Raw genomic sequence first — 24,498 nt, 5'->3', positions numbered from 1 at the left:
CTTGTGTCTTAGTGAGAAAGGTGGGCTATACATTAAGTAAATAATAAATTGTTACAACCCTTCTAGGTATAATTCTTAATGCCTAAAATAAATTCCCATTTAAATTATAGTATACCTGCCTTTAAAAAGTCTCTACTGAAGACTTTGCCAGTGACCTTTATCTTCCCAAGTTTAGGAGGCATCCTCAATGACTACCCCCATCTCTCTAGAGGAAATGTTCATACAATATCAGAAACAAAGGCTGGGAAAGTGCACTCTGACTGAACATATTCTCAGCCAATTGATGTTAAAAAAATTTTGTTTTCCAAAGGCCACTCCAGAGTTAGGAAAAAATAGTGAATGGAAAATTTTCAGACACAACGCATAAGATAGCCTTATTGTTTATTCTAATACTGGACTAGGATCTGTCCATCCAAAGGCCCATCTAAATATAAAAGCACTATCACCATTCTAGCTGCTGGGTTGTTTTTTATTCCACTTTTATCCTGTCTTCCTCCAAGGAGCTCAGTGTGGCATACATGGTTGTCCCTACCTATGTTTTATCTTCTCAGCAACCCTGTGAAGTAGGTTAGGTGCAGAGAGAATTACTAGCCCAGTCACTCAATAATTTTCATGCCTAGTGGGGATTTGACCTTGGGTCTCCCAGGTCCAACATACTAACTACTACACTATACTGGGTTACAAAGTGCCTTGTCATTAATTAAACATTAGAGTCAAGTGGGCTTCTTATATCAAGGGAAGGGAATTGATCGTATTTAGTTCAATCAGGACTGTGTGTGCACAGGCCTGCCTCAGAGAAAGAACTTCCTAAATTCCATAGACTGAAGGGGCAGCTCCCACTGGTGTGCATGGCAACTATCACATGCTATGATAGAGGAGTGCCCCCTTCCCTCTGTACCTTTTTGCTGCTGTCACGAGAGGATCAACAGTGCATCACTCACTGACTCTTTTTCTGCCCCCCCTCCCCCGAAGAGTCTTCTGAGGGATAATCTCTGACCGTTGGTTTGATCCTTTCAGACCTCACTCAGAAACAGAAGTTTATCAAATGTGGCACCAAAATGATACAGACAGCCAACACACTCTGTGTCTAACATGCTTGGGTTAGTCTCATAATGTCTCAGCCTGTCAACACTGCTAGAACAGCACCATGATAGAGGCTTGAGACTGAAAGCCACCTTCTGGGAACAGGTGCTTTCTAGTTTCCAATGCCCTGGCATCTCATAAATCTGCCTTGAGGGAACAGTCATCTGGGGTGGAATCAGTGCCAGTGTTTTCATCAGTTCTGACATCAGAACCTCTGAGGCCTTGGTCCTGTTCACTGGATCTATCTACCTTCAGATGCATCTCAGAACCTCCCTTCAAAAAGGCTAGGGTTAAACTCCTTTAAAAGCCTTCAGATCTGAGCAGATCGAAGACTGCACAAGTCATCTTTATGGGCCTTTATGGGCTCTGCCTCTGGAGCCGATATGGCTGGAAGAGGACCATATTATTCCACCACATACACCTTCACCACATCTGAACAAATTGGAACTGGAGGACTTTTCTTCGGAAGATGAAATCATTCAGCAGCATCCCCAACTTTGGTTCCCATGGCTTCAAAGAGGAAGATTCATGTGGAACTGGTTCAACAGATGCCTCCATGGACAGCTCCACAGTAGTGTGTTCCATGGCCTTACTTTCCCTAGTTCCTCCACACCATGTAGGCCTTCTTGGGGTGATTTCTTTCAATAGCCGCACCGTTTTGATAGCTACACACTTTGGTTCCTCTGGTTCAGTGACCTTCGTTTTCTGCACAGCCTCGCATCTCGGTTCCATCCTATCCATATCAACAACAACTCTTAGGTTTGAAGGAGGAAGAGTCTTCCTCCTGTTCCCACGTAGCCAAATGACACAGCAGTGTTATCAACGTTGGAATTAAAACTGTTTATTGTTCTGGAACTGCAGGACTTTCTTATGTCTATCCATCCCAGGCATTGTAAATACTTGATGTTTTTTGTGTAATGGTTAGTGTTTTCAGTACACTGTGTTGCCTTTTGGCTTGGCTATGGCTGAAAGAGTTCTTACGAAGTGTATGGAGATAGTGGCAGCAGCAGTGGCAGCGGCCTTCCTGCATTCCAAGGATATAATGTGAGATGCATTTCAAATCCCATGTACCAAAGTTTTGGGTTGTTTTTTTTTTTACTCATTTCCCCCCTTCTGCTGATAGGCAGAGTCCTTTCCAAGATCTGAGCACACAGGACACATTGCATCCTCATTGCGCCTTTCTGGCCCAGGCAAATTTTATTTCCCTTACTCAGATCTATGGGGGCCAGTTTATCCATTTCTCTCTAGTACAGACCTCCTTCACAGAGGCTCAGAAAGACATCACAGTATCCACAGACTACACCTCACAGCATGGCTGCTGAATTCTCCACTGTAACTTTTTCACCACAAGTGATGGAGGTTTTAGTTAATGCTTACAAGAGATCCACACACAGGTCTTATATCTGCAAGTGTACTGAATCTTCTCATTGGGTACTACAAAGGGGCTTCTCCTCTTTTCCCTGTGTTCTGCCTCTTATTTTTGACTAACTCATGTCCTTAGTTCACACTGGGTTGGCAAGACTTTCTATTAAGGTGCATCTAGCTGCTCTGTCTGCTTACCACAAACTAGTTGATGGAAAGGTTTTTTCACACTACTTTTCTGAGCAGTTTCTTAAGAGATTGCTTAATTTGCTTCCACCCATTGTTCCCCAATGGAGTCTCTCATTATTCTGGCTTATCTGATGTTACCTCCATTTGAGCCTTTAGCAACCTGTTTGTTGTCCCTTGTCTCTGAAGACATATTTTCTAGTTGCCATCATCTCCAGAAGGGTAGCTGCCTATGTGCAGATATTCTCTTTGTTCTCTTTTTTTGAGGACAAACTGGTGTTACAACTTAGCCTGCAATTTTTATCTAAGATTGTTTCCAAATTTCATTTGTCTCAACCCATTACACTGCCCGTGTTTTTCCCAAACTAGTCATCAGAGGCAGAAAGAGCTTTGCATAGTCTCAATGTTAGACATGGGCACGAATCGAAATACAAATCAAATTTTAGGATGAATCTGGATGATTCTTGTATCGCAAAAAAGTGTTTCATGGGGCGATGTTTTTTATGAAATCTACGGCTTTTGGGGCCGATTCGTTCAATTTGTGAATGCTTTGTGATGCCAGACATGTTGGCGCCAATCCATTGATTCCCTAGACAACATAGGCCCAGAATGTCTGCATACCCTTTGTTGCCGTGGAAACCCCAATCTTAGCCCACATAAACTTGATAGGCAGCTCTCTCTGCCAACCTGAGAGCTGAGCAATGTGGATCTGCGCAAGTTTACCTGGGAACTGTAGTCAGAGACTCCTTCCCCTCTCTGTTTCCCTTGTCTCTTTTAAAGAATGGGATGGTAGAGTAGCAGTGGTGGCAGCCTCAGCAGCTCCTTCTGCCACTGCTCGCTGCTTATCAGCTTCAGGAACCCTTCCCTGACTCTCTACCTCCCATCCTCCTGCTGCTCTGACATGCCTTCCCACCTCACCCCGCCTCCAAGCTCCGCAGAGTGGATCCGCTCTGCTTTTCATTCAAGAACTTGGAGATGGAGGGGGGGAGGGCATGTCAGAGCAGCAGGAGGATGGGAGGACGGGAAGGAAAAGTCAGCAAAGAGAACCTGAAGAGAGAAAACCCAAGCAGATCCGCTCCACTTGACTTTTCTTTCAGCAGCGGTAGAAAGCAGGAGGACGGGAGGGAAAAGTCAGCAAAGAGAGTAACTTGGGAGGGTGGCTGGAGGAGATCCTATTGAAGTCTCCCTGTGAGTTTGGCATCTCTGTGTATGAGGGGGGCTGTTGTAGGGCCCTGGGATCTGACGAATCACGAACCTAATGGATCATTTTGTGAAATGGGACAATTTCATGAAAGTTCACGGTTTGTGTTTTGTGGAACGTGACGAACCACAAAACTCAGGGTTAGTTTTTTCCCCATTTCGTGCCATCTCTATTCACTGTTAAAAGAGTGTTCTCGTTCTATTTAAAGAGGTTACATGTTTTCCAGCACCCCCTAGTCTTTTTGTTTGTCATCCTGTGCATTGTTAAGGTCCTGCAAATACCCTCACGAACTATATCCAGATGGATCATTTTTATCATTAAACAGTTAATTGTGTTATGAGCTTGCAGGAGCCTCTTGTCCTTTTCTGATCCTTACCCACTCTGCCAGGGCACAAACATCTTCAGCAATGTTTCTTCGAGGTGTGCCACTGTCTGACATTTGTAAGGCTGCGTCGTGGTCTTCTTCTGATACCTTCCTCCAGCACTGGACATGAATACAAGATTAGAATCAGCAGTGTTCTTTGATTGACAGACTCACACCTTACGTCTGTGGTGAGTAGCTTGCTAGTTTCTCAGTGTGGAACTGCACAGAAGACTGAAGGGAAAAAAGGGTTGTCATTACCTGTAACTGTTGTTCATCAAGTTGTATCCTGTACAGGCACACATTCCTTCCCTCCTACCCAGCCGTGAGCTCTCTTCATGTTACTTGTTTCTTGAGCTCTGATGGCTCAGGAGAACTGAGAGAAGAGCATGTGATGGTTTCAGAGGAAGAGCTGTAGCCATGTATGCCAAGGTGAAGAGGCACCCCTTCAGTCTATGGAAGCTAGAAAGTTCTTTCTCTGAGACGGGCCTGTGCTTGCGCAGTCTCAGTGTGTTCCTGAACAGAAGACAAGTTGATGAACAACAGTTACAGTAAGTGCAACCCTTTTTCATTAATCAGCTTAATTGCATTAGCTGATGCTATCCCACCCATCCCAGCTATCATGAACAGAGTATTGTTCCTCTGCTGACAATGCAAACTTGGAATGAAACTGCTGCATTTGATAGACTAGTGCCAGATAATCACCCCTTACTGTGATACTGTGCAAACTTTGTATGTACCCCAGCTGCCTGTTTGGGATTTTACTGGCTGGCTGGATCCATCAGAAATAGAGAAGCAGAGATCATCTGGGCTGTTCTGTTGACAAAATGCATGGTGTCGAGTGTTTACAAAACGCTGCGTATAGTTTTGTCAGTCCTTGAATATTCATATCACAAGGAGTTTTCCCCTAGCCCACATCTCTCAAGCTGTTTTAGGAGGCAATACCATTCAAAAGCCTTTGTTGCCAGGAAGGCCTTACACAGGATATAGTGGTCTATGTCTCTTTTCCTATGATTGCAGATTGAATAGAAATAGCAAATAAGGACCTATATGTAAGAATGATTACCTGTTGTTGATTGGACCTGTTTCATTTCATGTGATGTGCTAGACGTAGGTATTCTGTCTTACCTCTCCTGCTTGATGCTGGGATCTCCTTTTACCTCTCCTCTTTATTCCTTGGAATAAGCAAAAGGAATCTGTTTTGGGAGGGCATTTTTGTAAGGAATCTGTTTTATACGTTTTTAAAGTAAGAGTTAACACCATGACATTTTCTAGATAGGATTTTATTTATTTATGGCTTTTATTATATTATTGGTTTTTAATGTTTGTAATCTGAGTCTCTGAGAAAGATGAACTGCAAATGAAATTTGGAGATAGCATCTTTTGCTGTTTGATACTAGGCAAATATAAAAGGAGTTGGCATAAGGGATAAGAGTTTAAATATGTTACATGTACAGTTTTGCTTTTGCTATTGAAATTTGAAATTTCATTTCAGGCTGTTCAGACTGACAGTTTGGAGAAGTCTTTTGAGATGCTCTCAGTTCTGTTGTATCAACTTGGATAAGTCTGATGCTGTGGATCTTGTTCCTCAAGAAAATCTCAGTGAATGGCTCTTTCATTAGTAATCCAAACATATTAAACATTTTTTTAAATGTTCCCATAGAAATCAACATGAAATGGATATATCTCAAATGACCTTTATAAATAAGCTGCTTTTACTGTGAGCGCATGGAAGGAAATCAACATGTTTAATATTACTCTACAAATCATGTGCACCATAGCTAGAATACTATTCCATATACCCTTGAATTCATATAAAAACTAATCTCCTCTCTCACCTTTACTCGCTTATATGTGCCTCAACAAGAAGTCCAGAATTGCCCTTAAAAACTGTAATTAATGAAGGAAAAGGGAGAATTTAACCTTTTCCAGGTGACAAGTGAAAATACAGCTTAGTGGTAAAGCCTGTTTCATGAAGAAGTGGCCAGATTCAATCCCTGAGATCTCTGGTGCTGAAGAATCTTGGTTAGGAAATCTGGGGGGGGGGGGACTCTTCAATTGACCCTGGAGATCTGTTAGCCTAGATAAACCAAGAGCTTGATTCACTATAAGGCAGTTTCGTATATTCAACAAAATTTTGATTTATGAAGTTAATTGTTATATATCAGTGGAAACATGATTCCCTGATAGAGCTCGTCCTGTGATCACACCATTCTAGATGGGTTTCCTTTACCTTCATTTTTCTAAAATGCTGTTGTTTTTTATGCTCCCAGCTATACAAGCGTCTAGGCAAGTGTGTCATGCTTGACTACTCTCCTCTGATTTGATACATTTTCTCATAAGATTGCAACATTCAATTGATAAATAAATTAGATTAGATCAATTTAAAACATTTTAATTGATTAAAAAGGTGTCCTTGTTGGACCAAGTGGCAGATTTAAAAAGAAAAGACAGTTTTAAATCAGGTACTTGCAAAAACCGCAGATGGAGGTACCATTTTAGAAAAGTCATTCCTCCTGTCTCATGCAGGAGGACCTCTTCTAAGATGGTTCCTGCTGTTGACATACTTATACATAATGGGAAAAACACTAATGGTGCAGTCCTAAGTAGAGGTAAGCCTTTTGAAGCCAGTGAGTGTAGGAGGGTATCTCTGCTTAGGGCTTCACTGTTTGTTTTTTTCCTTCAAAACTACTTGTTTTAATTTATGCATATTAAAAAGATTAATCAGTTTGATCAACTAAAATGCTCACAGTTAAATATGATTTCTTTAATTGAATGGAAAGCCCTTTTTCTCACACAATGATTTTTTATTTGTGAAGCTGATAAGCAAGCCTGTAAAGTAGGCAGAGAAAGGTCTTACATATTACAGCAAATTCTGTCTAATAAATGAATCTTTGCCCAACTACAAACTGAGTATAACTTGAAATTGCAGCCATGAAAGCAGTACCTATAACCATGTCAGTGCTTAAGATCTCAGTTTGAGTTCCTTAAATTCTAGACTTGGTACCTTGCCTGTTGTTGATTTTCCAGCTCACTAGCCTTCCCTTAGTCTATTTGCTTCTTTCTGATCTAGGATGATGCAAACATTCTGGAAATGTTGAAGTCATGAAACAAAACCTGGGGGTTTTTTCCTGGGAAAAAGTGGCAATTTGGGAGGAAATGTGAAAGATATGCAATATTACTTTCCTGTCAAACACAAGCTTATTTTGCTGCTTTAACAATGAAAAATGCATCATTTATAACTTGATTAGCATATACAGTTGTGCTAGTTGGAATATTTATGGATTATAAAAGCATAAACCTTTTGTTTTCTACAAGCAAAACTACAAAAATAAAGGTTCAAATTAGAAAACAAATTATTTAAAAAAGAAAAGAAAACATATTTTTTGGACAGAAACCGCCTCATACAGTCATGTAGGACTACCTGCTTGTTTGGATATCAAGTTAAGCTTTATAATATTTCAGACATTGAATTCTGTAATAATTTACTAGCAAACTCTCTATAACATATTAATTGCTGCCAAAATTATTCACATTTACATCTTCTTGAAAATATGTTCTATATGTCTATAGTATACCCAGGAATTATCATTAATAGATGCATACTTTTCCCATGCTATACATTTTGAGTAAAATACTATTTTAAAGGGCATTTTATTGATTCCTAGTGGAGAAAAAAAATCTTCATGGCAGCTTTTTTTAGTGCTCCCTCAAATTTCCCAGGTTTTCTACTGGAATAATTGGAGGGTGGGTGGGGATGTTTTTAGAGAAGAAAATGAGAAAGTCTCACCCTTTCCCCCCTTGGGCCTTCACATCTCTTCTCTTGCCCTCTCCCCCCCCCCATCTATCTTCAGCATCTGGGCCCTGCTCGTACTCTGCTGAGCATCTTCAGTTCACACGGCCTTCTCTGCAGGCTCAGATCTTTCCTGTGCGTTTGTTCCTAGAACGAGGTGCCTACTCCCTCTGCTGGGGACGATGAAGCAGGAGCTTGTCCGGATCTGCACATCCAGACCTCAGGGCTGTGGGAGGCTCAGGGTCAGGCTTTACACTTTACTTATATGTTTTTGTAAATTGGAATTTTTAAAAAAAATCTCAAAAAGATCCATGTCCCATAATTGAGAGAGAAGTTAAGGTTCCTTGATCCAGCAATTTTTTTTTTAAAAAAAAGAAAAATAGAAAAGAAAAATACTTACCCGTGACTGGTTTGACTGTGAGATTGTTTGCTTTGAGCAGGACTCACAATTTTTAATATATCTTTTATACATAAAACAACAATTTGTTGTTGCTCAGTCTTTCTCCCATTTTTGCATTGCGTGAGTGTGTGTCTGACCTAGAATATAAAATTTGCTTTCATCGTCTTTGTTTTGTACTTGTGAACTATCTAGTTGACTGTTAAAAGTTACTTTAGATTTATGTGCCTTGACAGAATAAGCACACAAATCAAGATGATATACTGGCTTTTCTTCAGGATATATGCTATTCATCTTTTGAACAGGGGAAGGCAGAGTTGTGATGTGTAAAAGAAAACTTTTACACATCACAGTTGGATTTGGCTTTCCAGCCTTTTGCACATGTTGTTCTATTCAAATGTGTGTTGGGTTTTGCTTTCTGCACTATAGTTGAAACCTCTGTACTGTTTCAGAGTAAATGAGGGAATTTGTGCATCAGAAGTAGTATCAGTAACAGTCTTTTTTTTAAAAACTGTGCGTGCTTTGTAACATTTCAGCATATTAATGTTGCAATGGTCCTTTTCCATCCCTTTTACCCCTTTAGCCCTTCACTATCCAAAATCCAAATTTTGGACAGGAAAAAAAAAGGAAAGCACTCTTGAGCCTGTTCTGGTCATGGAGACAGATTACATCAACATGTTGGTGCAGTGCAGGGAATCATGCGGGTGCTCACACTGATCTCCCGATTTCTAAGTTTTTCTCTTTACAGAAAAGAGGTGGGAAAACAGTTCAACTTTTGCGGATTAAAAAATAGTAAAAATTAATAAAATTTCCTTAGGAATGAATGATAGTTCCCAACATCCCTAGAAAAAAATGATGATGAGATAAGATTGCCTGCTCTCAGGAACTGATCGGTGGGCAGTACATTACATTTATTTTAGAAATATGTTGTAATAGTGCAACAGTGCATTGTTTTTTAATAAAGTTTTTAAAAAATCATGATGGGGAATGGCTGCAAATGAATGCAGGAAGACAATTGCACACAAACTGCAGTGACGAGCAGAGGGCAAATGACCTGGATCAGAGGGGGAAGAGGGAGGGGAAGGAAAGGACGTACCAAAATGTTGTGGCTTAGCCAGTCAGTATACAGAGGGCAGAAGAGGGGGGAGAACGGCTGGTCCTGGGCTTCCACCAATGTAAACTTTCTCCACTGCTAAATCCTTGCCACAAGTTGCTGTAAAGAAAATATTGGGGTAAGTGTGCAGGGAGAAAAGCTGGGGAAACATTGCTTCTATGCTGGATGAAGCCTTTCCCTGTAAAGAAGTCGTTTTACAATTCGAACCCGTTTGAACTCTTATCCCAGGGTATTTAGACCATGCGGAATCAGTCTAATGGAGTTTATTCCAACACAAGTTTTTATGCATTAGAGCTCACTTCATCAGATGTATTGGGGGAATTACAAAGAAAGGCTGGTTTAAAACAAGATGCAGTAAAAAGAGTAATCAGTTCATTCTTATCTGACTGCATGTGGTTGTGACCCTCACCCACTCTGAGTGAACTACTCTTTTAATTGGATACTGTTTTCAACCAGCCTCTTTTTGTAACCCCCTCCCCCTTTCAAATGTGAATATAAAAGCATTGACTTAATGGAATATACACTTCACTGCATCTGATGAAGTGATCTCTGACTCAAGAAAGTTTACACTGGGATGAATTTTGTTAGTCTTTCAGGTGTCACTGGACTTCTTGTTTTATCTTGCCTTGCAGTACAGCGTGTTTCTGGATGCCTGTAGTGATTAAAAGTTTTTTTTTTCTTGCTAACTGTGTCCTCCCTGTTCTGAGGGGATACAACTACATGCTCAGCCACAGTACTGTTGCTGAGTGTTTACACAGAGCTATGCTATGTCAGCTGCATATGTGGATGTCTTTTTCCCTTCTAGTCCCAAAGAACGGGTGTTTTTTAGGGCTAGAAAATAATAGACAGCAACATCCACAGCACTCATTTGTTCAGCATAGAATGGCACACACAGCTCTCTTGCTGTCCTTTCCAGTCCTGTGAAAAATCTATGGAAGTTTAATGAAATATTTTGTCTGTTTTGGAATAAGTAAAATGATTTTTAATATATGGTTTCATATATGGTGATACTCATTCCACAATTCATGGAGAGCTACATTTACAATTACCGTCAATCAGAAGAGCCACATGACTGCTGCATGCCTTCTATGCCACCCTGCTAAGCACACACACAAAATAACTTAAATTAGGAGAATAGCCTTGAGCATGTAGGGTTGTCTCTTCTTACCACTGTTAAGCTTTATCCAGCCCTTGTGTAACCAGAGTGAGGTGAAGAGAGCAAGAAGGAAAAGATGGAAGTAAAGGCTGCTTCACTCAGACTTCCCACTGCAGGAACCTGCTCGGGTCAGGCCATAAGTGTTCCAAAGGGAGGCTCCAAGTCAGGCCTTCTGGCTAGCAGAGGAGGCTCCTGCAGTAGGAAACCTGTGCATCTTCACTTCCCCTGCCATTGTCTTTCACTGTCTCTGGCGTGGTTCACAGCACAGGTGAGTGCAAGATGACTAAGGTTTCCCGGCCTCATGCCAGAGAGAGAATAAGATGGCCGCTAGGGAAGTAAAGGGTGCTCAGGCTTCCCACTGGAGAAGCCCACTTTGAGCCAACCAGCAACACTGTAAAATCCTCTCTTTGCAAGAAGCCTGTGCACTCTTTACTTCACTCTCTGCTTTCCTGCTCTCAACTCAGCATGAGGCACAACAGTTCAGGCAAGACAGTTGCCAGGAGAAGACAGGTCATGGAGAAAGGGGAGTTAAAATCATCACCATCCAATTGCAGCTGGCTTGCTTTCCTCCTGGCAGCCATCTGGATGCTTGGATGAGAATGCAAAGGCTATGGAGAAGAGTGGGGATTGTTGGACAAGAAGGGCCCTTCAATACTGGGTATGAGTTTACCTGTTACCCAAACCTTCCAGCGGTGACTCTTTCATGGTGGGAATCACCTGCTGTCCACAAAACCTACCAGTCAATGGCCTGCTCACTTTCCTGGAACATGAGGTGAGTGCCACATGGGGAAATAGCACTCAGAAGAGCTACAGGTGGCATGTCAAAGAGCCACATGTGGCTCCTGAACCACTGAGTATCACTGACTTAAGCCGAAAAGGGGATTGAACAAAATGGACATCTTTCCTAGTGCTGTCCCATCTTAGACTAGACAAAGGCTGTATGCTCCCTTCCATCATTAAAAAGCTGTTGGATCTTAGTCTAGAAGGAGGGATAAAAGAGCCATGTATGTGCAAAATTGGTATAACCTTGCTTTGTACTGAAACTGTGCTAGATAAATACGGAGCTGTCAGTAAGAGGTGGAGGGAGCTAGTCTGTAAACTAATACTTTCGTTTGTAAAATAATCTTAGTGTATGATTTATGATGTGAGGATCCTGCTATAAGTTTCTGATCTGTTTATGCCATTTAAAAAGGCCATATAAATGATTTAATGCAAGAAAATCTACCATGTTGTATAATGACAATTCTTGTGAATAGTGGACATATACAGTCTTTTCAAGAATATTTTGTTTACGACTCTAATTTTGGCCTTGGACAACATGTTGTAATGTGTATGAGTACACATAAGTATTAGCAATAATAGATTGTCAAGGGCATAAAAACAGCATCAAATAATATTCAGCAACTCAACATGATTTTCATAAAACAGATCTTCAAGCTAGAAGCAAACTATAAGAACGGTCAAAAAAAATTGGAACCCTTTTCAGTTAAGAGCCTGGGTAAAAAGAAATGTTTTGGCCTAGTGCCTTAATTGGCACACTGGGAAGTACAGGAGTATGGAAGAAGGTGGGCCTTCAGAACCCTTCCCCAAGCCATTGAGGGCCTTAAAGGTAAGAACCTGCACTTTAAATTGTGCCTGGAAACAATGAAACATCATAGACAGATCTCCCTCAGAAACACTTCTGTCCAGTGGAAACAATTCACAAGCTTAGTGTGAGTAATTAGTTGATAAAGAGTGTATGTAGTAAGATATGGAGTGAAGGGGTTATACAGGTTGTGAATCAGTTCTGCATCATGTTGCAGAAGATTGCTGTTCTGCAGCAGAGAGTCCTTCACTTAGATATAACCATTTTTAGGAATTCATGCTAAGTCAGTTGATTTCAGGAGACTTAAAGGAGTGTAATTGTGGTTGGGATTGTGCTGTTAGTGAGCACATGCCTCTGATTTCTTGCTGTTGCAATCGAATACACGGGGAAAATGACCATTCTGATAAGCCAAGGCCCAACTAAAATGGCAGATGTGTACATGCTTTGGATTTGTGTATAATGTTTAATACAAATAAAGAGTATTTTAGTATGAACAAGAGAAAGTGGATAGTAGGAAGGATTATTACATGGCAAGTAAAAGCGTTATTGAGAGCACAAAAAGCCTCACTGTACCCTTACAAGTGAGATGGTTTCTTAAGAGATTTGGTAGCTTTGATTATTTTTCTTCTGGCAGTAGAATTCTTCTAGTATCCAGATTTTCTTATGCACATTATACTACATTTACCATTAATCTTTTCTAATATGTAGCCCAATCTTTCTCAGTATGTTGTGGGCAGGTCTCTGATAATAAACACCACTTTGATATACAACACTTTGAATTGCTGGGCCATGTTTGATATGGGAAGGGAAAAACTGCTGAGATGGTTTCACCTATAAATGATATGTTCAGAAATTTCATGGGCTGCATTTACCACAATGAGCCAGTTTGGTGTAGTGGTTAAGAGCACAGGACTCTAATATAGAGAACCGGGTTTGATTCCCCACTCCTCCACTTGAAGCCAGCTGGGTGACCTTGGGTCAGTCACAGCTTCTAGGAGCTCTCTCAGCCCCACCCACCTCACAGGATGTTTACTGCTGTGAGGATAATAATGACATACTTTGTAAACTACACTGAGTGGGTGTTAAGTCATCCTGAAGGGCGGTATATAAATTGAATGTTATGTTATTATTATCAGTGCTGATTTCAAGTATCCGGTGTGTCTCCAGCCATGGTCCATGTATACTATAATATCTATCTTTGTTGTGTGTCCTTAGTATTCTAAGGATATATGCCCCCCATCTCAGCCCATGCACTATCCCATCCATTGGCACATGTTTTGTTCTGCACAGTTGTGAGCTTTTTCATTTCTTGTCTTGGTTATGTGAAATGATTTGCTGGAGGGAGTTTGGGGTTGCATAATTATTGTGATTTTTTTTAAAAAAAGAGGGTTTTAAAAATTGTGTTGTAGTTGTACCATTTGATGGTTTTGTGCCTTGATGTTTTGAGCCAGAAAAATATTTTAAATAGATAAGTATCCCAGTGGATTTTATATTTTCTTGGGTAGGTCAATAGCAAGGGAATTTGTGTTGGGGAAATAGTACGGAGTGATGAAAGCATTGATTTGTGCCCCTAGTGCTGCACCCATGATGTGAAAGCTCCCCTCTCTGCTCAGATAAAAAGGCTTTTCCGACCTTGGAAGGATGGCAGGCTAAGTCAGCCTTGAGCTGGCTACCTGAACCCAGCTTCTGCCAGGATCAAACTCAGGTTATGAGCAGAGCTTGGGCTGCAGTACTGCTGCTTACCACTCTGCGCCACGGGGCTTATGTTGCTTTTAAATAGAGGGAAACGCTGTTCATGGGTCTTCTGGGTTGCATCTACATTAGCTTTTAGGAACTCTTATCATTGTTTAGCTTTAATAGTGTACACTGTTGTAGATGAACTGTGGTAAATGCAGCTAATTGCTTAGGGGAAGAAGGGCTGTGGCTCAGAGGTAGAACTTCTCATTTACATGCAGAGGATCTTAGGTTCAGTCTTTGGCAGCTCCAGTGGAAAGGATCAGGTGATATAAAAGACCTCCATTTGTAATGCTGGAGGGCTGCTGCCAGTCACAGTAGACAATACTGACCTTGACTGACCAATCTTCATGTATTCATATCCCCCCCCGCCCCCTCGCCGCTATTTTCCATTCATCTGCATGAACTCAAATCTAATGTAGAGGTATTGTCATTTATGTTTTTTCAAAGTATAAGTTACATGAATTTTGCCCAAGGGATCACTATTATGAACTATTATTAAAAATTACAAAAGAATTGGAATCCTCTCCATCTATCAAGCCATTTGGATATGTAATCCACCTTGAGTCTCAGTGAGAAAGATGGACTATGAATAACAAACAAACAAACAAATAAATAGTGTTGATTGGTCTTAATAAAAATATTGTATAACTTTTGATTTTTGGATAACTGGTAGTTCTGGAGATAATACATGACCACTGGATTTTTTAAAAAAAATATTTATGGGTTACATAAAGGCAGAAAGGCAAGACTGTATACATAGTATAGTTCTTGAATTCTTAAATGAGTGAGTGGATAGAAGAATGCTTGAAAGCAGAAGCCGCAGACAGACATCTAAGTAAATAGGAGGCAATTTTGGTGGGTGAGCAGATCACTAGAGTCATGGTGTCTCGGCGTCAAACTAAATCACGTGAAGGACATCAAATTTACTTGAAGGTCAATTGTGCCCTTCCTTTCAAATAAAAACGTTAAACTCCCCTATTGCGAGCTCCTTCCCTCCTCCTCACCATTCATTTTTAGCATCACTGGGCTGAGAGCGCGACTTCGGAGAAAACAGCGAAGCAAAACAAATCTGGCAGTGTCGTAGCTTAGGGTTTAATCAGGAAGACACTGTCGCTGCCCAAGGTGAGAGAGAAACGCAGAGACGCTAGCAAGAATACCGTGGGGGTGACATTGCAGGTATGCCTTTTGTATAGCCAGAGTTCGCGCTGCCATGTGCAAGCGTGCCTGGGAAGCTTAAGGGCTTTGCTGACAAAGGCGATGGCAGAAGCCTCAGTGCTGCGCAGCCCTCCTGGCTGGAGGGAAGCTGCCGTGTCCGAGTCAGGCTGTGGGCCGTCTGCGTGCACTGCCCGCGAAGAGGATGCCAGCACTATCCCAGAGGCCCCTCCGAACTGGCTCCGCAGCCGGCCAGGCGGGGACGGAGGGAGGAGGCGGCGGAGGCGGGCCCTGGCTCTGATTAATTACCTTAGGCATTCGGGGGAGGGACTTCCACCAGCCATCTGGCTGAGATATGGGAGGGAGCTGCGGAGAAGGCGGGTGGGGGAGAGGCAGGCAGAGAGGAAGAGAAAAGAAAGGAAGAAACACGAGCGCGAGAAGAAAGGGAGCGAAGCAGGAGCCAGGGGAAACCCCCGCCACCTCTTGGTAGCCATTCAGACGCGGAGGGGAAAGCGAAGCGGCCGGGAGGTTCTGCCACAGCCCCACCTGGCGGAAGGGTCTTTTCTCCCCCCTCCTCCACGCCTCCCCCGGTTTGGTTTATGGAGAAAAAGAAAATGGTCACTCAGGTAGGGGCTGCCTTCGCTGCCGCGGCTGCTGTACGCGGTCTCCCTTCCAGCTCTGAACGGGGAGGATCGGGAATGTCTTGCAGTGCTTTTGGTCGCTGCCCCCCATGTCCCCTCCCCAGCCAAAAACTACCAAACGAATGGGTTTTTTGTTCTCGCTAAGCTGCAGGAAGGTTGCCGTGCCCAGAGTGTGTATGCGCAGCCATCCCTCCTCTCTCTGCTCCATAGCAAATTCCTGTTTCCTGTGCTGTGCAGCTGCAGCTCAGGAAAGACCCTGTGGGGATTTGTCTACCTCTTTGTCTTGGTGTGGAGGGGGGGGGGAGGGAGGGACTGCAGAGGTATAGAGATTTTGCTACCAAATTGTAATGGCATGAGGGGCTTCCTTCGGCTTGGGGTCATGGTGCAGTTTGTGTAAGGCTGCTAGAGGACTGGAGCCCCAGGCTGCCTTTCAGCTTTTAAGGTGGCGTTCTTTTCCTTTTCTGAATGAATAGTAGCAGCTTTGGGAACTTGTTTATTATTATTAGCCCCTTAGATTTTTTTGACAAATAAGTGAATGAGGTGGTCTTCAGTAGATTTATTCTTAATTATCATGGAAGACTTCTTGAATGTCCCTGTGTTTTACTCAACAAATTGACATTTTCTCCCCAAATCCTCTCTGCATAGCAGCAGTACATTGGGAGCATATGCTGGTCTCTGTGCAGGTTCAGCTGAATCTGCATTTTATTGACTTATGTGGGACGCACAAAGGTAAACATCTCCCCCCACTCACACAAACCATTTTTTTCTAGGTACCTTGTCTGTGCTGAGCTCCCTCCAATCTGTGAGCTCTACTTCAACTATACATAGACACAGGAAAGGAAGGTGCTGTTTATCGTTTCCCAAGGAAACAGTGTTTGCTCCGAATGCAAGTGATGTTTTATCAGGGAATTTGTGTAGTGATACAGAGCCATCATTTTCTGTACCCTGTAGGGAATGTTATCTGACAGTGCTTGTCTTTTGGGGCCCTTATTTTGGGAGAGTGTCTCTTTTTACAGCAAGAAATCCTTATAGGAAAGTAATAAAGAAACCAGGAACATTCTTGGTGGGGATGCTTGATAAACAGAAGAGGTTAAGAAACTGCATCATTGGAACTGGACTTAACTGTTAATAGTTATATAATGTCCTGCAGTGTTGTGCAGAGATGGATGCCTTTTGAAGAGAATGTTCCCAAGACAAAAAAAATTAGGAAAGTTTAATGATCTAAATTTGACAAATTCTTTAGAGACCTGCATCATTTGACACATAACTTGCAATATCACCCATACATCAGTATTGTTTTTAGCCCAATCTCTCTCCATTATGTATATAGGACAATGTATAGGAGGTTACTAGAAGTAGTGGTACTCGTTTGACTTTTTCAGCCATTGGTTTTGACTTTTTCAGCATTGATTTCAGTGGCTCAAAGACAGAAAGGTCTCTGTCCATTGATGAAGACATTGCTCAGGTCTCCCTGATTCTGCTGCCTGCTTTCAACATTTATACTGTCACATTTTCATCTGGGATGCTCATCTAGAGAAAGTTTTCAAAGGAACAGTGGGCCATCTTCCAAATGGGTTTAACAGTGCTTCTCCTCTACTTAGTAAAATACAGCTTGTGCGTTTGTGTTATAGGACTGTTTGGCAAGCATGAAACATCTGTGTGTGATATGTATCTTGAAGTATTTTTCCTCATCCTTCATGCTTATGTTTTGTTGTGCATGTACAGTTTCACATTTGTGTGGTTTTGGACGTGGCATTGTATGTTGAAGTGACCAAGAACTCCTGATGTAAAGAGAGGCAAGTGCTGACTTCCAAGGCTTGAAATATGATTATTGTTGTCATATACACAAAAAGTGAAAAGGCTGTAATCCTATCAAACAAGATTTGAAGACTCTCACATGCATAGGGTGAAAAAAACACGTCTGTATGTATGCTTGTTGGGAGATGAAATAATAGCTGATACTAGAATTGAGAGAGACTAAGTTTAGCTGACCTTGACTTATGACCCTGACATAAGTGTGAACAATTATCTCTTAACTGTTTTGAGTCTGTATTACCATGTTTATACTTTAGTACACATGACTAATTAACAAACTAATTAACAAGTATCTGAGATCCCCTAAGAAAGCAGTGTTTTGGTTGATTAGCATTAACATGGCTGCTTTTTAGGTAAGTGTAGACTTTCTTGGACTGATTCTTAATGTTACTGTATCTTTAGAGTGGTGTTATAGGATAATTTGTTCTTGCACTGCCATCTTTTTAGAATTGCAATTCTGATCAGAACTGCTAATCCCAAGTCATTTTTCAGTAGAGCTTTTTGCTGCCTGTACAAAAAGTAACTGCTCTCTGAAACTGCTGCATGCAAAAGCTGTGGAGGCCTGACATTCACAGCTGTTTTTGGTCAGTATTCTAATACCAGTAATGTTGACTCCTTTCACAGCGTGTTTACACGAGCAAGCATCATAGCAGCGGTAATTATAATGAATGAAAGAATGCATCTGTATTCTACATCCATGTACAGCTTTTGATAAGGATGTATCTTATGCATGGCCCACTGATACTATACTGTTGCTGGTATAAGTTATAAAGGAGGAAATCTGCAGCCAATGTCTTCAGTCAGAAACTCAGTGACTCCTAATATTAGTGAACTTTGCAACATTAGAAAAAGTTATAACTCCCCCCCGCCCTAGAGCTGTTTATGACAGTGGGCAAGGGGAGAGGATGATCTGATAGTAGATTCTTTCAGCTAATTCCATTGTAATATGGTCAAATATATGAGATCAGAATAGGACTAAAGAATAGGAAGGTATTATGGAATCTGCTATATATACTTCAAAGCCATAATTTAGATTACGTTGCTGCATATGCAGTGATAGAGAAGTACATTCTAATGTACAATACATTCTGCCACTTAAGTGCTGTTGAAAATGGAGGAACAATGGTGAAAAAGATGCTAAAATAACATCTGGTAGATAATATGCTTTAAAAAATGGGAACCCAAGTTTCTAACTATGTATGAAGCCTCCAGCATATAAAACAAAAGTGTCCTGATTTGACTGGAATTCTTTTTCAGAGAAGTTGAGTCTTGAGTCTAGTTTGTGGAGTGCTAAAAGAAGAATGTTCCATTGAGTCGCAACTGACTGTTGGTGACCCCTTCCACAGGGTGTTGCAGGCATGAGATGAACCTCTGCTCCACGTAGCAATTCCAGTCTTTCATGTTGGTCTCCTGTCTAAGTTCTGAGTGTGGCCGATCATGTTTAGCTCCCAAGCCCTGATAAGCTCAGGCTAAACTAGGCTAATCAGACTGCTAGCTGGAGATGAAATAGCAAGTGAAGGGCACAGGGTGTGAGTGAGAGGTGATGAATCGTATGTTAAAGAACTTTTCCCTTTTTATGCTGTAAAATTACTAGCTTCTGGAGAACGAAAAGCCCTCCCCTTCTTGGACGGCCAAGTGCCTTGCTGGCGTTTTCTTCGGTATCTGTTTCCAATCAAAGCTGAAAATGGGGGAAGGTACTGAGTTTCTAAGAGAAGCCAGAAGGGAGTGCTGCCTCTTTAAGCCATTCAGCAAGCCCATGTGGCAGTAGCCTGCTCTGGAGTGTGTTCCTGTGCAATGAATCACCCATTCCATTGTCTGCTCCCCCTCCCCTCCTGCTTGGAGGAATGGAGCCTTTCACCTGGGCCGCTGTCTGCTTTTACAGTTGCTGCTCCTAAGGGGAGGGGCCATTTGCTGTAATTAAAAGCAGGCTGAGGAGAGCTGCTTCTTTCAGAGCTGTTCTGTGTTGAATGTGCCTTAGGCTGGGGAGTGGCATTTCTGCCCTTCCTGGTGGGGAATAGGTAGTACTGTTGCTGTGGGAGGGTGGGGCAGCTGGCATTCCCTTTTGTGGAAGCCCACAATCTCCTTGAAGGTTTATTCGTCTCCATTTTGTAAGCCCTCCAAATTGATGTGACTCCATTCTGCTAGTGGGCCCCCCTCTGCTCTCCACCCCATTCTCTCTAGGGTTCCAGCTAGCACCGTTTACATTGGCATGTGGAAGACTCACTGTGCTGTGCCCAGAACTTGAGGTGTTGGATTTATGGATTTGAGACCCCCCTTTTTTGTAAAAAGAAACCAGCAGCTGCTTCATATTTTCCTATGTTTTTTTCTCTGTCCTCCTCCCTCTTTGCTATAACCCATTCCTTGCCAGGCCTCACGCCAGCCTGTGACAAACAACTTAGCCAGACATTGCAATCTCAGCCTGCTTTTTATAAAAGCACAAATGCAGGAGTTCCTTAAATGGAGATTTGATTTAAATCTGAGCAGCATTCTGCTTGGCAGTGTTCTGACTCATTAGAGGCTGCATGCGCTTACCACCACCCCCTTCTCTGTTGCCCATATCTATTTTCTGATCTTTGCCTGCTCACCCCTACAGTAATGGCCAGACCAGATAAATGCATCTTTTGTTAACTTTACAATGGGATTAATGCAGGTGGTGTGCTATATGTAGAACAAGGGCAGTTGCAGGGATGATGGTTATCTTGTACTACTGATTCATAAACAATATTCTGTTACATTAAATATATTCTTTGTTTTTACTCTGAAGACTCATTTTGGAGACAGCTGCTCCTCCTCCCCTTCCAATATGTTGCAGGATCTCTCATTCTCATTCTCTGCCTGTCTGCCCACGCCCCAAGCAATGTATTACAGAGCTTCTTTTATCCTTTCAAAAAGATCCCCTTTATATCCACCAACACACTCAAGCACTTCCCCTTCTTATAATTCTCCCTTTTCTGCTGTAGTTGTCACCTGCACTTGAAATAGCACCCTTTCTGATGCTGTTTCATTTTCTCACTCACCACATGGATTTTCTCTTTTTGATTGCAAAATTCACATTTGTTTGTGTCCCCTTTGTAAAGATTGCAGCTTGTGAATAGTCTCATTCTATGAATTTGTGACCTTCAGTTGTCTTACCAGTAGTCTCTGGCTTTGGATAGGGCTTTGCTAAATGCTAACTAATGATATATGTGGCATGTATTGGTTTCAGTCATCTAGGTTTATATCTATTCTATCTCTTACAGGTTTTCCTAGTGCAGTACAGACTGCATCTCCCCCTTCTTCCTAAATTCTCTTATTGGGTCACTCTTTGTCTTGATGATCACAGATTAATATGGCCTGGTCTATTAATTAAATATGCATAAGACAGTGCAGGTGTGTTGGATGAAGCTCAAGTCACTTCAGCCATGCAATTCTAGACTCAGTTTGGGAATATATGTGGAAGCTTCTGGTGCCACTTGGAAAATTGTAATTGACAGGTCATGTTTCTAGAAAGAATTTAACTACAAGTCCTTGTGACAGCTTTGATGTGAGACCAAGCTTGCATGTGTTCTTTTGGGTGTAGGCCCTTGACTTCTTCCCTGAGGTACTGGAATACATGAAAGTCCTTTTAAAAAACGATTTTAAAAGGATCTTGGAAGTATTGGAGTCTAATAAACATTTTTGGAATCCTTTCTGCCATGCTTTATCAAGGACTTCAAAGATGCACCAGAGCATTATATACCAGATTGCTCTAGGCACTCTTGGTGGCACTCTTGGTCAGTGGCCTAAGGAAGGCAGAAGCTGTATTTAATGATTGTTAGCAGGAAAGTTGTATAACGGGGAATCTGATACAGCAGTGCCATTTGCTCAAATCTGTGTTTTAGGAATAAGATACAGCAATTTAATACATTTCTAGATGGGGAGGCCAGGTGGCTTAGAAGATTGAGCCTAGGATTGGGAATCAGTAGATCAGAATTCTATTTTGGGCAGTCTTACTGGAAAGTTTGTTTCACTCATTAAATAAACAGTATTGTGAAAATGCAAAATATTGGTTCAATAGTACTTGAAGAAGAGGTTCTAACATGATTTATTAGCTTAATGGACTGTAGAGAGTTGGCTAGAGTCATTTATGGATAAGGGCACGTTGATGCCTCCCTGTGGAAATGCATCTTCTGGCGATGAAGTTAAAAGCATGAGTTCTTCATGATGGCTGAGATTACAGTGAATTAATACTGTGCATCTTCTAATTGGAAAGTCTGGCCTGCTTGCGAGAAAAGCAATCAGAGGGCATGATGTTGGTATAGGCATTTATCAGAGCTCGTTTGCTATCAGCCACCTATGTTTCTTCTTGCATTCTAGATTTTTCATCCTGCCTTTGCACCATATGTGTTGGGCTGTATTCTGAGCAAAAATAATTTTGCACCAAGGAAAAGCTGAATTAGGCAACTTTATACATTATGCATGTTAAAGGAGTTTGAAATAGTGACAACAAATCCATTGCCCACAGAAAGCCCCGTTCCCATCCTTCATTCCCCAGTTTTTAAGGTTTTTGGTACAGATTTGCACATGTACTCTCACAACTGTCCTGAGTGCTCAAATCAGTTAGTAACTTGTAAACCTTTCCTCAGCCACTCAAAGAGGCAGTTAATCATCCGCTACTTAAAAAACCATTTCTACAGGAAAATGACATGGCCATTTGTTGCTTAGTCTCTAATCTTCCATTTCCAGGAAAAGTGATTGAGAGAGCAGTAGTGGATCAACTCTAGGCCTTCTTCAATAACTCATATACTCTGCACTTTTTTCAGCAGCTAAAAAAGCTTTCCTTCAACACAGTCCAGCCCAGAAGATGACCCTCGAATTTGACATGGCTGATCTAGCCATCTCGATCCACACCTTGGTAACATTGGGATTGCACATTGCAGCTTACTCTGCATAGGTTGCCCCTCAAAGTTAAGTTGGAGACTCCAGTTGGTGCAGAATGCCACAGCTCAGTTATTATCCAGATCTAGCAGGAACATACATATTACTCCAATTTCACAGTAACTCCACTGGCTGCCCATCCGTTTACCAGGCTCAGTTCAAAGCCTTTCGTGTCCTGGGCCCATCATATCTATGGGATCACTTCTTCCTTTATGCTCCAACATGATAGCTACACTCATCTGAGCAGGGCCTTCTACAGATGCTGTTTTACAAATAGGCAAAGTCAACAAGTGCTTGTACACATGCATTCTCTGCTGTGGCACCCACCTTGTGGAATGGCTTTTCTGATGAGGTCAGAAAGGCTTCAGCTGTCCTGGCTTTCCACAAACTATGCAAAACTGAATTATTCAGTAAGAGTTTTTTACGTAGGTAATAGGACTATTCTGTGATAAAATGCTTCAGAAAGATGCTTTGATAATGGAATAGGGACTATGTACTAGACTACTGGTATTTAGTATGTACTGACTGTTGCTATATGTATGATCCTGCTATGCAATTCTTCATCACTTAACACGTTAATGCCTGTACTTTGTTTCAGCTTGGCTTCGGCTCTGATTTCATGTTTCTGCAGTCCAAACCCTATTGGATGCCCCATTTCTGTTGATGTGATCTGCCTTGAGTCCCAGTGAGAAAGGTAGACTATAAATGATGTAAAAAAATAATAAGTTCCTATGCTCTGATGACTCTAAAGCTTATTGAGATGCTGAATTCTGTTCATTACCAAATTTCACTGTTGACATTTCACTGTAGAATCAGTGATCAGATCAAGGTTTCAAGATCAAAGGCATCTACAATCCTATTTACTTAACTAAAGAAAAGCAATCTATTTAGCTGAGATACTAGGCTCTTCCATATGATATCATAATATAACTTTTCTCTCTTTAAAAAGACAGATATCAGGCAGTGAAAAAGGTGAATGGAACTGTTGACTGGAACAACAGTAGAATCACAGGGCACACACAATCTTACCTGTGCCTGTAAATGCTCACCATCTTGATCTGTTTGCCAGGCCAAAGCCTTTTCCTTCCTCTAAAGTGTTTTTCTAGGCCCATTTCTTCAGCAAAGCTGTTCCTGAGCCATTACAGCCTTCTTACTGCATGTTTTTGCAGCTGACCTTCCCCCACCCCATTGGAAGCAGTACTGCGACTTTCTCCTGAGCCATATACACACATGTACGATGCTTATACATGAGGGGAAGAGTTGCAGTAGGAAAGTGGTGTAACATCCCACACAGTATGAACTGGTTACATGTTACAAGATAATCCCAGATTGGTAGTGGTATTAGTTTGCAGCAGCAACTTAAAACAATAGTCCAGCAGTCCCTTAAAGAATCAGTTTTGTTAGTCTTTAAGGTAGTGTTGGACTCTTGTTTTATTACATTATGGGTGTTATTTCAGAATCAGATATTGTATGGTGCAGAAATAATGGGAGAATCTAACCGTGATGTGAAGAATTGCTTAATTTATTATTTTCCTTCCTTTGGGGTTTCTTCTTCGGGAATTTTAAAGTACCTCCTTCCCCTTTTTATGGCTCAAACTGTCTTCAGACCTGCAAAGTGTGAACTGTGTAAGCAGAGTATTTGGTTTTATTATAGGTATACAATTTGATTCTTGACTAAGAGAGGTTTGCTGACTTGCTGTAGACTTAACCTGGAAAAATAATTTATACAATATAAAAAGTCCATTGTTAGGTAGTCTTAGATATTTAAAGGTTTAGATGCCTTAAATTTGTCTGTAGTAAAGCATTTAATCTGTGAAGTACACACAGACTGGGTGGTTGCTTCACAACTGTAGACATTTTCTTCCCATAAATTACAAATAAAATTATTTCTCTTTAGACTCTCAGCCCCTTTCAGTGTTTCTCACAATATGCATTAAAGTAGCTATGATTTCTTCAGATGAACTTAAAACTGAACTCTTCATAGCATGGAAATCAAGGTCAGAGACTATCTTGAAGGGG

The 24,498-nt window shown here is 41.5% G+C and overlaps 1 protein-coding gene across 7 annotated transcripts in view; it reads left to right on the top strand.

Annotated features, from left to right (window-relative positions):
- RBFOX2 (RNA binding fox-1 homolog 2) overlaps positions 1-24,498 on the top strand; it is a 252,947-nt gene that overhangs the window by 112,619 nt on the left and 115,830 nt on the right. The window contains exon 1 of one of the 7 annotated variants that reach the window (XM_054987902.1): positions 15,544-15,753. The exons of the other annotated variants lie outside the window; for them this stretch is intronic. Coding sequence (XP_054843877.1) covers positions 15,727-15,753 — 27 coding nt within the window. The 5' untranslated portion in view covers positions 15,544-15,726. Of the gene's footprint in view, positions 1-15,543; positions 15,754-24,498 lie in introns of those variants that run through there. 7 annotated transcript variants of the gene reach the window in all.

This window comes from Eublepharis macularius, chromosome 9 (assembly GCF_028583425.1).
Source record: "Eublepharis macularius isolate TG4126 chromosome 9, MPM_Emac_v1.0, whole genome shotgun sequence".
Lineage (NCBI taxonomy): Eukaryota > Metazoa > Chordata > Lepidosauria > Squamata > Eublepharidae > Eublepharis > Eublepharis macularius.
This window is presented reverse-complemented; position numbering and strand designations above follow the sequence as displayed.